Genomic DNA, 13,820 nt, shown 5'->3' with positions numbered 1-13,820 from the left:
AATCTGCTCATTTTTATTTATTTTTTATTTATTTTACAGTAGCCAAAATTTCAACTTACTTTTTCAATAGCAGCCTCCGAGACAGCGCATTGCATTCTGGCCACTTGCCCAGCTTCTTGTACATTGCCATACACTTATTCTCTCGACTTTGGAGTTCACTTGTCAACTTCTCTAAATTAAGAAAAAGTTGTGAATTTAGTCAGTCACCATCTATCCATACGCTCAGAACAGAGACTCTTACCCGATTACAAGAATGCAAAAGAGAAAACGGTCTCAGAGACCAAAGGGCCAGAAGCAAGGTCCAAAACTAGTGCTAAAAAGCACCACCTTAACTAGGAAATCAATGGACAGGCTGAAGCTCGTATAAGCCTTCAAGTCCACAGCACTGGAAATGAGCACTTTAGTTAGCATAAAATTGACAGCCCTAACAATTATTTTAAGAGCTGGTATTCTAGCTCTGCTATATTTTGGTGGATAAGCACATATTTTTTCAAACAAGGGAACATGGTGTAACTGTGATCAGAAAGGAAATACTTTATCCTGCTTTGGGGCCAACAGAAGACAAGAGGGGAACGAACCTGCGCATTTATACAATCTAATAAAACAAGCATCCACTCAGCTATTCACACCTTTCCTTTAGAAAGTAGATCAGGCTAAATACAGAACAGCAGAGTTCAACAGGAACCTAGTTCTTCACCAACAAATGCATTTTTATGGCATAAATATGGAGTAAGGGGCATAATCTAATTTCTGGAAGCACTGATTCTAGGCTGGTACTGAGGAGCAGATGGAACTAGCCGCAAAGTTTGTAACTACTGTTATGAGTTAAATTAGTTTATGTTTAACTTCAAACTACAGTATAACCTCAAAAATCTGGAATTATCGAATAGCAGGCACTTTTAAAAACTATACTCCATTGGGGAGTAGTGGGAGCCAGTCCCGTAGCAGTGGAAGGAGAAGCTTGCACACAGCGGCTGCCACCACCATCCGCCACCCCACGCTGCCACTTTGCATGCGGCTACTGCCCCAGGACTGGCCACCACTACCCCACTACTACCCCCCGCCCTCCCTGAGCTCCTGTTTCAAAAATCTGAAATGTTCACATTTCTGGCAGGTGCTTGGTCCTAAGCATGCCAGATTCACAAAGTTATATTGTAGTACATATGCAGAATTTGCCAATTAAATACACTGAAAACCTTCCCCAAAAAAGTCTGAACATATCACACCTCCATACAACCATAGTTATTAATTGACAAACTTTTCTCTAAAAATTACCTCCTAGTTTTCCTCTAACAACACTCAAGGCTTCTTGATACTTCTCCAAGCGTTCCAGAATCATGTAGTAAAGTTCAACCTTGAAGAAAGAGATTAGGGTATGTTGACATACGCAAAGAAAACAAGTTAAGAAAAAAAGCGGTTTATGTGCAAAGAAAACAAGAGTGTCTAGAAATAAATAGCAGTTTGTGTTACTGTCATTAGGAAGAGGAGACAGCCAACACTACCTGTTAGACTAGTGATGCCAATTGCCACAGAGGAAAATTCAAGAAGTAAGATTTATTTCCTATTCTTTGTCCTACAGTACCTCCAGGGATTTGCACATGCTAGAAAGGAATCATTTCACGTATCAATCAACTCACAATTTTGCCCTACCCCCAGTTCCTGTGCTCTTCTACATCCTCTCTCCTCACTACTCTTTGTATTCCTCCTCTGCCTCTATTTCACACCTTCTTCATGTATTCCTGATACTTGTAACAGTCCTCTGTTCCCTGCAGACAAACCAACCTCTCCCCACAACACCCATCTCAAACACATCCTTCTTTTCTGAGCAATGAGCTGACTGCTGAGATTCTTAGCCCTTTTTGCATCTAAATGGCTCCCCCGTTTATCTTCCAATTTCAGTTTTTAGTTATCATTTTTAATATTAATTTTCATGGTGTAGCTGGTTATTGGTATACTTTGTAACTTTCTAGAAAATTGTTGCATAGGTTCACATGAATTGCCACTACACAAATTTGTGTAGATATTCTTTTCATCAGTTGTGAAAATCGTTTTTTAAAAACTCCTTCAAAAAATGAGGCTCTTTGCAGAACTTATTTCATGTTTTCAGTCCACACATAACCGTGTAAGAAAAGGTGCTTTACCACACTGGTTTGCACAACCAAGAAGAGAACCCCAGACAACATGAGCAGCTATATGCCAGCAAAAAAAGGGAATGGGATGTGAATTTCACTGACAGCCCCTCTGAAAAAAGCTCATACCTCTCTGAACCTCTTTTTGATGTTTTCATCGTGATCTGAAGTGAGAGAGCTAGCACTGACTGGCCAGCTGTCCCTGGATCCCTACCACAGTGCTCTGTACATTTAATAGTAAAACGTTATGAAGCACCATAATGGCAACCACACTCTTTACCAAATATGCTATAAATGTGTTTGAGTTACACTGCTGTCATAACACGGCACTCATACAATCTATCAGTGATGCTGAAGTCAAGTAGAAAACATCTGTACATCTTACTTCGGCCTCTGCTTCAATCTTCTCCTCCTTCACCATTTTTTCCACCATTCTTTCGGCTAGAGGCAAAAACATAGTTTTCGAGAGGTTTTCATCCTGGGCTGAAATAGACTAGGCACAGAGAAGAATTACTGTAATGTCTCATCAGCCTTTCACTTTGCCCCAGTGAAAACTGCATTTGTTTTCCTTGTGAAATGAATCATGCTACAACCAAAGAATACCCATTTGGGGCTAGCATCATTAATAGTACTGTGTCCATGTGTGCAAAATGAGTTTCTGCTAAAAACCTAATGACATAATGTGGGACTCACTGTATTCTGACCTCCATGATCAAACATAACTAGTAAATACCACGTCTGAAGAACAAATTAATTTCTTCTACAATCAAACTATTTTCAAGCACAGTTATTATTTCCCTACTTATTTTTGGCCTGATCAAGGCACAAAGGAAATTTACTTAATCTTTAAGTCTGTTACCTTTACTGATTACAACAAAGCATGTTTTGCTTCCGCCTCCTATGCCCAAAAGACACCCTGGTAAGGGCAGGCCTGACCTCCTAGATGCTTTATAACCCAGTCACAGAAAGGAGCAGTTCTGTTTTGAGGCATTGCAGAAAGTGATGGGCAGACAATTCATTTTTTAGTTCTAAGTGAATGGAACTAAAAGGAGAAGTATGGCACGTAGTGTTTGCATTAACAACTGAAGTGAAGTGATTTTGTTGATCATGAATTATACCAAAAAGCATGATCCCATTCACTTATACAGAAGAGAAATGCCAGATAAATGTCTGCACTACACAAAGGAGGCAGTTCGGGAAGAGATTAGTATTTACTCTACTATTACACAAAGAGCAGCTGGTTTACTTAAAGCAACTGAGCCATTTTCACAACAGGCCCGGAACATCTCTATTAACGTTACATCCACTGCTGAAGTCTTAAATTCACCTGCACTGCTGTACTCACCTGCATAATTAGGCTCATCACAGACCAAAAATAGTAAGGGTTTTTGGGAACAATCTTATAAAGTGCCATTCCAGCCTGAAAAAGAAAAGATGTGCATGTACCATCCCCCAAAGTGAATCAACTTATAAGCTGTAATTTTAGCAAATGCAAATGCAAGTTAAACAGTGCGACTAAAACAGAGGACAATATCTGGGGATTAATGGACAGACGGGAGGGGTTATTGACTCCATTTGACCACAATCTCAAAAAGACCCTTTTTATCCCAACATATATTACAAAAGCAGCAGCAAATGGAAGAAGCTATATAAGCCTCTAGTTCTTAAGCATTACTGTTTTAGCAGGCCTGACAAAGCATTTCTAGAGGAATGGCAAATTAGATGATTGCCTTAACAGACAATGGATTTCATCACCAGACTGACACATGTACGGTAAAACAGAGCACTTATGCCTGCAGATTATGGATGTTTTTAGCTCTGATCTCCACTTGTGCACATGCTCATTAATATACACATAACCACACTCAGACCTCGTGAATGTAACAATTGCACATGTACACTTAATTTGTAAATATGTGCTTGTGCTATGATTTTTAGAACAAGTCCCTGGAAATACAAATGCATGTGCACAGGGATGACTGAGGAGGCCCAGCTGAAAAATGTAGCCCTGAGTATCAAGGCCTAGCCAAAGTTTTCAAAGATATTTAGCTGTGAACAGAAGTTTTCACAGTCTTCCCACAACTGCATTAATTCTTTATATAAACAGGGGCTTAACTTTCCTCCTGTACTTTAACAGTTTTAATTTGAGAAGAAACAACAGATACTTACAGTATTTGGTATTTTAAACTACCTAATCCGCCTCTACAGGAGGCGCAAACTTTTCCTTTTAATTTCTATGTTCTTTGCCAGTTTTCTGATGATGATACTCAATTACATATTCAGGGCTTTCATTTGAGATTAGATAGAACTGAAGAGATGATGGTTTATTTTTCACCCCCAATCCTATTAATGGTTTGAGGTCTTCATCTCTAAGTCTTTAGGTAAAATGGCATGTACCAATTCAATTTACTATTCATGACGATAAATCTGGATCATTAAACCAGATACGTTTGCATGGGGCCCTGAACATACCAAAGGTCAAGTCAATGTTAAGTAATGTTATCGATTTAAAACTGGCATTTTTCATTCATTATTCCAGGTAGGAGTACAATTATTAGAAGGTCAATCGTCTCTGAATTTTGGGCTGTCACATAAAGCTCCTAATGCAGCACAATGTATTGGGCTAGAGTAAACAATGGGGCCTCTTCACTGAAGTTCTTTTCATTGGAGAACGTCAGCAAAAGTTGCAGTTGCTGGAGGGGTTTTTGAACAGCAGGCAGAGTTCTACACATTCGGGGTAGGAAAAAGAGTCTTGCTTAGTTCAGTAATAAATTAGAACTTCACCTATAAACAGATTTTTTGTTTTCTAGGCCTTTGCTCTTTACCCATAACTAAACTGGGACTGCAATACTATTCAATTTGAAATGACCTGGTACTGATGTGATCTCAGGTCCTTGATGATTCTGAACCCTGAAGTGTAAAACACATGCTCATCTGTGCTGACTTGAAAAGGAATATAATCTTTAAAAGATGTACACACATAGAAATAGCTAAAAATTATATAAAATATCTGAAAAATTAAGTTAGTAATGATTCTCCCTTTTTTTTTTTTTTGGAAAATTCCTAAACAAAACAATTGTTTTAATATGACCATGCATGAAGCAAAATAATTCTGGGTTCTGCTTTGTCTGAATAATCATAATCCTTATTTAAGGCATTAATTCAAAAGGAATGACAATCATGGATGATTTGAAGGATCTGTCTATGCAAACAAAAACACAGTAAATAAGCAGTGTTAAGTTTAGACTAGTACCAAATAAGCATGCTGTGTTTCTGTAGAAGAGCAATATCACATATGGTGCAATACACTTCACGTCAAACTACATTCCTGCCCTTTTAGTATAAAAGCTGTTAACTTCTGACCCAGGGCATGTTAAACAGGAATAAATCAGATCACTCTGAATTAGTATCTAGCACTTGGCAGGCATGTATATTCCCTTACTAATAATCCTGTAACTTGGTGCTATACATACACCACCAGAATGCCACCACTCACCTAGATACTGACTTCAGATGCAGTTAGCTCTTGTAAGACATCAGTCTCGCTGACACCAGCCAAATAATTAACCACTGCAATCATTGCAAACTTAGAGACTAACAACCCAGAGACTTTTTTTTGTGCTGTGGTCAAATCTAGAGCTATTTTTTAATTAATTTCAAAGTCATTGAGAACAGTAAGAATTGTTGCAAACTAGCAGTCCTGGGCATAAATCTGACATCAGACACACTATGATACCATAAGTTTAATCCTTTTGTGAAGTAATCTATTTAAAAGTTTCTCGTTCTGTAAAGTGCCAAGTACAGTTCAGCCCTTTCCCCAATCTGAACTAAGCTGTGCTACAACCCAGTTGAGCCATGACAGAGATTAGCACCATTGTTCTGCTCTAGTTTTGGTTATACAGACTGAGGTTTCATGTAAGGATACCAATCATGTTATTAGTGGGAAGAGAGAAAGCTTGGAACTGACTGGCCTGCTTCTCTGTCCTTTTATTTATTATTTTTGCATACGTGAAAGAGGGAGTGCGCGTGCTTGGGAAAGAAACTTCCATTTATAGGCATTCTCCAGGCACCTAATTTGGAAAGGACAGAAACAAAACTAACAGGCACAAGACTGCTTTGCCAAATGAAAACTAAGATGCACTTAAAGTAAAAAAAAACAAAACAGTAACCCAGACTATATTAAATTGAACTACATGGCTCAAAGCTCTTATTATATCATATACATGTTCTGGGATTTTTGTTGCATGTAAACCGAGTGCTTTTTGAAACTGGTACCAACAGGCAGCTAATGTCCCAAGGAGGACAAACATACAAGAGAGGAAGGTATCCCTCCCTTCTAAAGGAAAGGGAATCAACAGTCTTCTATATACAACAAGCAAATATAAACAATGGCTCTTTTACTTTGTATCAAGTATTAAACATGAGGATTTTTTTAATTAATTGCTCTAGGTCAACTTTATAAGCGACTAAAATATAATTTAAAAGTGTGCTCGGCAATACAGTATAATATAGGAAAGACCATTGAGGAAGTGTTAAATTTGGTAAATACATTGTTTTGTTACCGAGATACTGCTGACAGCTCTCCCCTCTAGTCAGTACAAGTGACACCCAAATTGACAGTAACTGGAGTTGATGAACATACCTGTTGCATCTTCTTGTATTCCCCAACCCTGGCATAGGCCATGAAGAGATGAGAATGATACTCCTCGCTGTTGGGAACTTTCTTTACAGCTGCCTCGTAAAGCTTAGTTACCAACTCCGCTAAACCAAAACCAGACACTCAATTCAGACACATATGGGATAAGTTTATAAAGCAGCCGTCTCAAGGTAACATCTGGGATACTGTGTAGAGCAATCTAACTAGGCTCAACACCCACGGGTTCTCTCTTTCAACATGCTAAACCATAAAAATATACAGTGGACCGGAAACAAAATGTTCCAAACAAAAATAACTGGTGTAAAAAATCTGTAAACTGCTCAAAAACAAGGTCTCAGGTACACTGAAAGCTTGGCTTCAAGTGTTTACAAATATCCCCTTAGAGAAACTTATACATTCTGCAGCATTACAGCAAAATGTTGACATCTCAACACCTTTAAAAAACAATATGACTGTTGACCTTTAAGCAAGTTGCTAAGACTTGTAGAAAAAAAAGCATTGGCATTAAGATGCTGCAGTAAAGGGGCTTTAGCAAATCAAGGTTTTCAGACATGAAATAAACTAAAATGACGCAAGAGGTTGCTACATATTAAGGACTGGTTTTCCATCTGCCATATGCATGAAAAAAACCTCTGCTTTACAATAATTTTATGCTGTAGATAAGGCAATCAACATCCCTGCCACATCTGCAGAATAGTGAAAAGATTTCTAGAAGAAAAAGAGTGACCTCTTGGTGTTGAATGTGTGCTGCACATATATGGTTTCCCTTTCAGAATGAGAATGCCCAGCTTGTTTCCCAGGCTGCTTAAAGGAGCCAAGATTTAGTTTTGTTGTACTACCCTAACACTGCAAAAAGCAAGTAATTTAGGGGAAGAAAGAGCCAGGGTTTGTCCTCCGACTTCGCAGCGCAGCTGCCTACATTCCTGACACTGTCTACTGGACGTCATGTTGCCTATTCTGCTCCTCAGATGTTCACACATATTGCAGTAACCATTTTCTAACTACAGCCTTAAGGAAACATGTTCAAATGATTTTCACTAGAATAAACAAGTGCACTCATTTGATATTATGATTAACCTGCCGTTCGTTAACATTTCTGTGAGCTCATTTACCTATAAGATGCCTAGAGAGAGCACTTGTAGAATTTAGATTGGCTTCAGGAGCTGAACTGCACATCTGTGCTTGTTATTCATGTGCCTGCGTCTGAAAGCTTAGCTTGGCATCTTTCCCATCAAATTATGGATCTCATTTCTTTTCAAAGAACTGAAACAGTTCAGTGTATATAGGAAAACAATGTAAAAGAAAGGGAAGAGAAGCGAAACAAAAAACCTACGTCTATGCATTTCTCGGTAAAGGATAGTTAATGCTTGCAAAGAGTTGTCATCCGTGGGTTCAAGCGCTGCTACTTCCTGTGCTAGAGCAAATGCTTCATCTTGCTTCCCAGTTCTCTGCAAGCCAATTGCCTTTAGAACCTATTGAGTTGATAAAGCAGAAGCTATTAAACATTACTCTTAGCAGCTTATGAAGAAATAAACTAGTTAGAAACAAATGTCATCTTAACTATGGTAAGTGGAGAACTGTCACAATAAACAGCTAACAAGCCTTGCTAGTGTTCTCTATGGCCATTCACATTCTGAACATTTAGAGACCACAGTGTGCTTAAAAAATGGCAGAGAAAACTGGATGCTTGAAAAGTACAGTTGAATGCCCCCAAATTTCAGAACTCTGTTAACTAAATAAAAGTAAACTGACAAAAAACCAATCGGGCTTACCTTAGCACAGTGAAGATCCTTGTGTTTTTTCAGCAGTTTATCTGCCTGTTGGATTGCCATTTTATTATTACCATTATCAAGATAATCTATGTGAAAAGAACATACACAGTGGTTACAACATATAGCAAAAATAGCTGGAAGTCTGTTCTCTATACTTGGTGGGGGCCTGTGCTGGAATACCTTTATTCAAAAATGTATTTTTCATTGATCTAAATGTTCAGTGGTCATTGCCAGGGAAGGTTCTTTGGATAGGTGTGGTATCTTTCATTAGACCGAGTAGTTGGAAAAAAGTTCTTAGCACTCACTGACACATTAGGGATTTTATTCTGGGTTTAGTTATCCCAACACAAAGTGCCATAAGAGGCTCTTTTGGTTATTCCTTATAAAAATCTACCCAGAGCTTTCATAACATAAAGGCTAAGTGGTACAAAGGAGCCAGGTAAAACAGTCTCTTCTGTAAACTGGACTGATACCTTTGCTTTGGTAAGCAGTAGAAACTAAGCTGGTGTGTAAATGGGAGTTTCAAAAGACATTACCAGACAGTGGATTAGGTCCTAGAGACATGCAGTCTAACATAACAGTAAACTGGAAGACCTACTAGGTTTTCTCATTCTCAGTCAATGCAGGTTTGTTCCTCACCAACATTTTATAGTGCTTTGCACAGCCCAGTTTTAAAGGATTCAAAAAATAAAGCTTCCACCTTCCCTAGGGAGATTATTCTACTATCTAATACAGCTTCAACTGTTAAAAATGTCAGCTGAATAGCCAGTTTTTCTTTTTCTCAATTTTATACCATTACTTGCAGTTGCAATGACATGTAGTCATATTACAAATACCAGAATAAGAGACTAATTTTAAAAAAGAATAAATCAATGCAATCTTTGTGCCGCATCAAACCTTGAGACATATTAGCCCTAGCGCAGAACAAATAAGCCAGATCCAGCTGACCAGGGGTTCCCAATCCCTGGCTTGGGAGCCTGAAAATTTAGCAGGAGAGTGTGGCACCAATTCCTTACTGCCAACCATGGGAGGCCTCGCAGGCCAGCGAGTGTGGCCCTGTATGCTGGACCAGATGTATAGGGCCCAATCCTGAAACGGGCCCCAGTGCCTGATCCCAGCATGCAGAGGCAGTGTACAACTCTATCCTAGCGGGCTGCCAAGGCTGCACAGGGCCCCATCTGCTCTTGAGCCACTCACCTGGCTTGCAGGGCCAAAAGTTTTAATGCTACTGCAACAGACCTAAAGACCCAATTAAAGTATTCCTAATTAAAGTATATTACTCTTTTTTTTTTAAATGATGACTACAGTTCTCATTGCAATGCATTAAAAAAGTGTCTTTAGTAATTTCTTGGCAAATGGTACACAATGTGTACACTACTTTATTAAGATTTACCTTAAGTGACCTTTAATACTTGCCTCTAAGGCCATGTCTGTGCAGGAGAATTAAGCCACAGCTAACTGAACAGGCATCTTGTAAAGTTAAAGCACAAAGGATGCACGCTGTCCACACAAAAGCAAAAATCTTTGAAGTATTTCAAGTAATTAGACAAAAATCTCTCATGTAATATATGAGTCAAGTAGCTGGGTTGTTTTTTTGGGGGGTGGGGGCAGAGGTTGTAGCATGTGCATGCTATTCTATACTGGTATTAAAATTCAGATACAGATTTGTCCAATAAAGGTTTTACAAATTCTGAAACAGAATGAACTTGTAGCCTCTCTATATTTTTGTCACTGTCATCGTTGTTGTTCAAGGATTTATATTCCAACATATAGACAAAAATTCAGTTTCCAGATTTCACTGGCTATATTAGTGCTGTTACATGACCAGCTGTCTTTATATATTCTCTTTCTTAGGTCTTCTGAAGTACATTAAATAAAGTCACCAGTTTTCTGAACAGCAACAGAACAAGAATGATGTTTTGTCAACAACAAACAAGTTTATCAGGAACAGAAAAAGGTGGCAACATCCAGGAGAACTTCAGAAAGAGAAAAACATCCAGAGACAGATTATTAATAGCAAGTTTATGGGTGTGTATATTCAGTGGCTGGAAGTCAATACAATTAACTTTCTGTTTAACGTACGAAGAACAAATACAACAAAAATATATAGATCTGTCAAGGCAGCATGAGTAATAAAGTGCAGAGTGCAAAGAGAACGGTACTGTTAGAAATGAAGTAATGAGAATCTTGCCCCCATGTAAGCATTTTAGAAAAGTCCACAAATACATTTTTTTAAAGCTACGCTCCAAGTATACAGGACTTCTGATACCGGATACTAAATGCAAGACTGTTCTGAATAAATCAATGCTAGACACATAGCACATGGCATTTTCAAAGGCATTCACTCTCACTGGCAACTACCACCAGTGGTTGAAGCACTGAAACAAGACTCGGTTGCATGTTAGTATTTCAGCACCACATTGCTCAATTCAAGTTACAACTTCAGATGACAATACTAGAACTCTCTCCCATTCAAGAAGCCACCCTGCAATCTCCGCATGCATACGAAAATGACAATTTAACGACTAGAAAATTCAGACAGCTCATACATTCATAGATGCTTGGGTTGGAAGGGACCTCAGCAGATTGCTGAGTCCGACTGCCTGCAAAGTCACATCAAAGTAAAGTGAAGGGCAGCAGTTACCGCTTCTGTAAGATGCGCTTTTCTGTATTACAACTGCATCTTTAGACCTTCACTCTCGGCAGTCTTTTAAATTAACGTTAAGCAGGAGCATGTCGTGCCCGGACTGAGCCCTGAGAACTACGCCTATTTGGTGTTGATACCTAGACCCGCACCACCACCATTTCCACGAGAAAACAAGTGCATCCCTAACCAAGCGCCATTCTCCTTGCTCCCCAGTGATTTAGTTCTACCTGGGATCTCACAAAAAGTTTCTGCAAGCTATGCAACGTGTAGACTCACAAAAACAAACAACACCAGTCGGGGGGATATATTTTCCCTCCCTTTATATTGACATCCAGGAGGAACAAAACTTTATATACAACCTCACGAAACAACAAGATCAAGGTGTGGTGAAAAAAAAAAAGACACATGGGGTCTCCTTGGGGCAATTTTAAACCAGGCAAACAGTGCCTAATATCAAGATGGAAAAAACCCAATGCATGGGGTTTTCTTGAGGGTACTCCAGGTCCATTTCAAACCAGGATGTTGCTTAAAGGAGCATGCCTTCTGGTCTACATTTCGCGATTTCACAGCTCCTAGTTTTCGCACACCTGTCCTCACCAGGCCTCGCACACACAACTTCAACTGTCTCGCAGACAGAACTACTTTTCTAACTTAAAATCACCTCAGCGAGGTGAAGACAAGCGACTCCCTCACGCGGACGGAGGGCATGCGCTCCGCGTAGCGACAAACCACTCGCCCACGGTTGGCCACGGGGAAGCGAAGCCAACCAGTCTTGTTCTCTCTGCTCGAGGGGAGACATGAACACGGCGAGCGTCCCGCAACTGGGGGACACAGCCAGGCTTCCCAACAAACAGGCAGGGTGGCGAGGCGGCCACCGATGTGGGCATCGCTGAGGCGAAGTGTGTGTCCTGCCTGATGCAGGGGGGCTGAAGCCACGGCCCCCACAGACGTGGCTCGCTTCCACACAGGAAACCCTTCCCCGTGGGAGGTGGGCGCAGGGAGGCGATGGAGCCTGGCACCTCACGGGCAGCGGGGAGCTGCCTGGCAGCCGTGCCCCGAACCGTCCCCCGGGGGGGGAGGGGGGGCTGCGACGGCAACTTCCAGTCAGCAAAGTGCCCCCCGCCCCCCCGCGCGGCCGCCCGAGCCGCCCCCCCGCTCGGGGCCGCCGCCCCTCAGGCAGCCGGCGCGGGGTCGCTACCGTAGATGGGCCGGAGGCGCCGGTCGTTGGGGTCCTGCACATGGCCCCGCGCCGCCATGATGAGAGCGCAGAAGCGCAGTGCGCAGGCGCGGCCGAGCGGGGCGGGGCCGGGCGGGGGAAGGGGCGGGGCCGCCCGCAGCGCTCGGCGGATTTCCCGCCCGCCGCCGCGGGAAGAGGAGTGGGCGGGCGTGCCGGGCTTATGGGGGTGGGTGTGCCGCGCGCGCGTGTGCCTGCACGCGCCCGTGTAAAGAAATATACACACACGTGTCCGTACCGGGTAGAGAGGGATACACTCGCACACACCGTGCAGAGAGATACAGTACACACATGTTGAGTGTGCATCGGTGTAGAGGTATATACACCCGTGCCATGTACACATCATGTAGAGAGATACACAAGCACATGCATATGCACCATGTAGAGGTATGCACACACCATATCGACACACACATACACACCACATAGAGAGAGCTGCACATGCACTGTGTGCCTCTACATAAATATACAGATACACACACAGACCCATATATGCACTGTGTAGAGATACATATACACACACCAACAGTATATACACATCGTGTAGCGAGAGAAAGAGATACACACTGTAGAGATATATATACACACCATGTAGGGGTATATACGCACACACCATTCAGAGACGTACGCACACACACACATAGAGATATATACACCCCCCCATATATGTGTGTGGGGTGTGTATATATAGGCAAACACACAATACAACATGATATACTGTATCATGAATAAATACACAAACACCATGCTAGGGCAGAAGGACCCTCTTCTTTGGATGGTCTTGATGTTCTACCAGTTTGTCCTGAAATGCTGCTGTCTATTTAGTGCTCCTGGTAATTAAATTAGGCTCTTACTTTGCAGCCCTGCAGACTTCCATTTAAGTTATATTTGTTTCTGCTACAACGTTAAACAATATAACATAGCCCTAGGCCCCTAGTAAATGCTTCCAGTTTATTTTTAAATGGAGAAAAAATAGATGTTGTTTTATATAGAATCATAGAAATGACCGCAGGTCTAGTCCAGCCCCCTGCTCCAAGCAGGACCATCCCTAACCACATCATCCCAGCCAAGCCTTTGTCTGCGTGGGTCTTAAAAACCTCTAAGGATGGCAAGTCCAATCGGCAAGAGTCCCCCCTCTCGGGTAACCTGTCCCAGTGCTTTACTACCCTCTTCGTGAGACATCTTTTCCTAATATCCAACCTACATTTCCCTTGCTGTAGCTTGAGATCATTGCTCCTAGTTCTGTCATCTGTCATCACTGAGAACAGCCCAGCTCCATCTTTGTAACCTCTTTGAAAGGAAAATGTTCAATATGCACTGTATTAGCTTCCAGAGGTCATCTCATACAGGCTCTCTTGTTTCTAGCCATATAGAGTAAGAA

At 41.3% G+C, this 13,820-nt stretch overlaps 1 protein-coding gene across 3 annotated transcripts in view; it reads right to left on the bottom strand.

Moving 5' to 3' along the window:
* Window positions 1–12,489, bottom strand: part of NAA25 (N-alpha-acetyltransferase 25, NatB auxiliary subunit) — a 33,504-nt gene extending 21,015 nt beyond the window's left edge. For 2 of the 3 annotated variants that reach the window (XM_090062882.1, XM_090062883.1), the window contains exons 1-8: window positions 12,404–12,489; window positions 8,559–8,644; window positions 8,120–8,258; window positions 6,772–6,890; window positions 3,475–3,549; window positions 2,515–2,622; window positions 1,276–1,354; window positions 60–171 (exon numbers count right to left, since the gene is read on the bottom strand). In XM_090062882.1, coding sequence (XP_089919008.1) covers window positions 60–171; window positions 1,276–1,354; window positions 2,515–2,622; window positions 3,475–3,549; window positions 6,772–6,890; window positions 8,120–8,258; window positions 8,559–8,644; window positions 12,404–12,461 — 776 coding nt within the window. In that variant the 5' untranslated portion in view covers window positions 12,462–12,489. The remainder of the gene's footprint in view (window positions 1–59; window positions 172–1,275; window positions 1,355–2,514; window positions 2,623–3,474; window positions 3,550–6,771; window positions 6,891–8,119; window positions 8,259–8,558; window positions 8,645–12,403) is intronic. The other variant, XM_090062884.1, reaches the window with a different exon arrangement.
* Window positions 12,490–13,820: the final 1,331 nt, after the last annotated feature.

Source organism: Crocodylus siamensis, chromosome 9 (assembly GCF_052110815.1).
Source record: "Crocodylus siamensis isolate JL-2025a chromosome 9, ASM5211081v1, whole genome shotgun sequence".
NCBI lineage: Eukaryota > Metazoa > Chordata > Crocodylia > Crocodylidae > Crocodylus > Crocodylus siamensis.
This window is presented reverse-complemented; position numbering and strand designations above follow the sequence as displayed.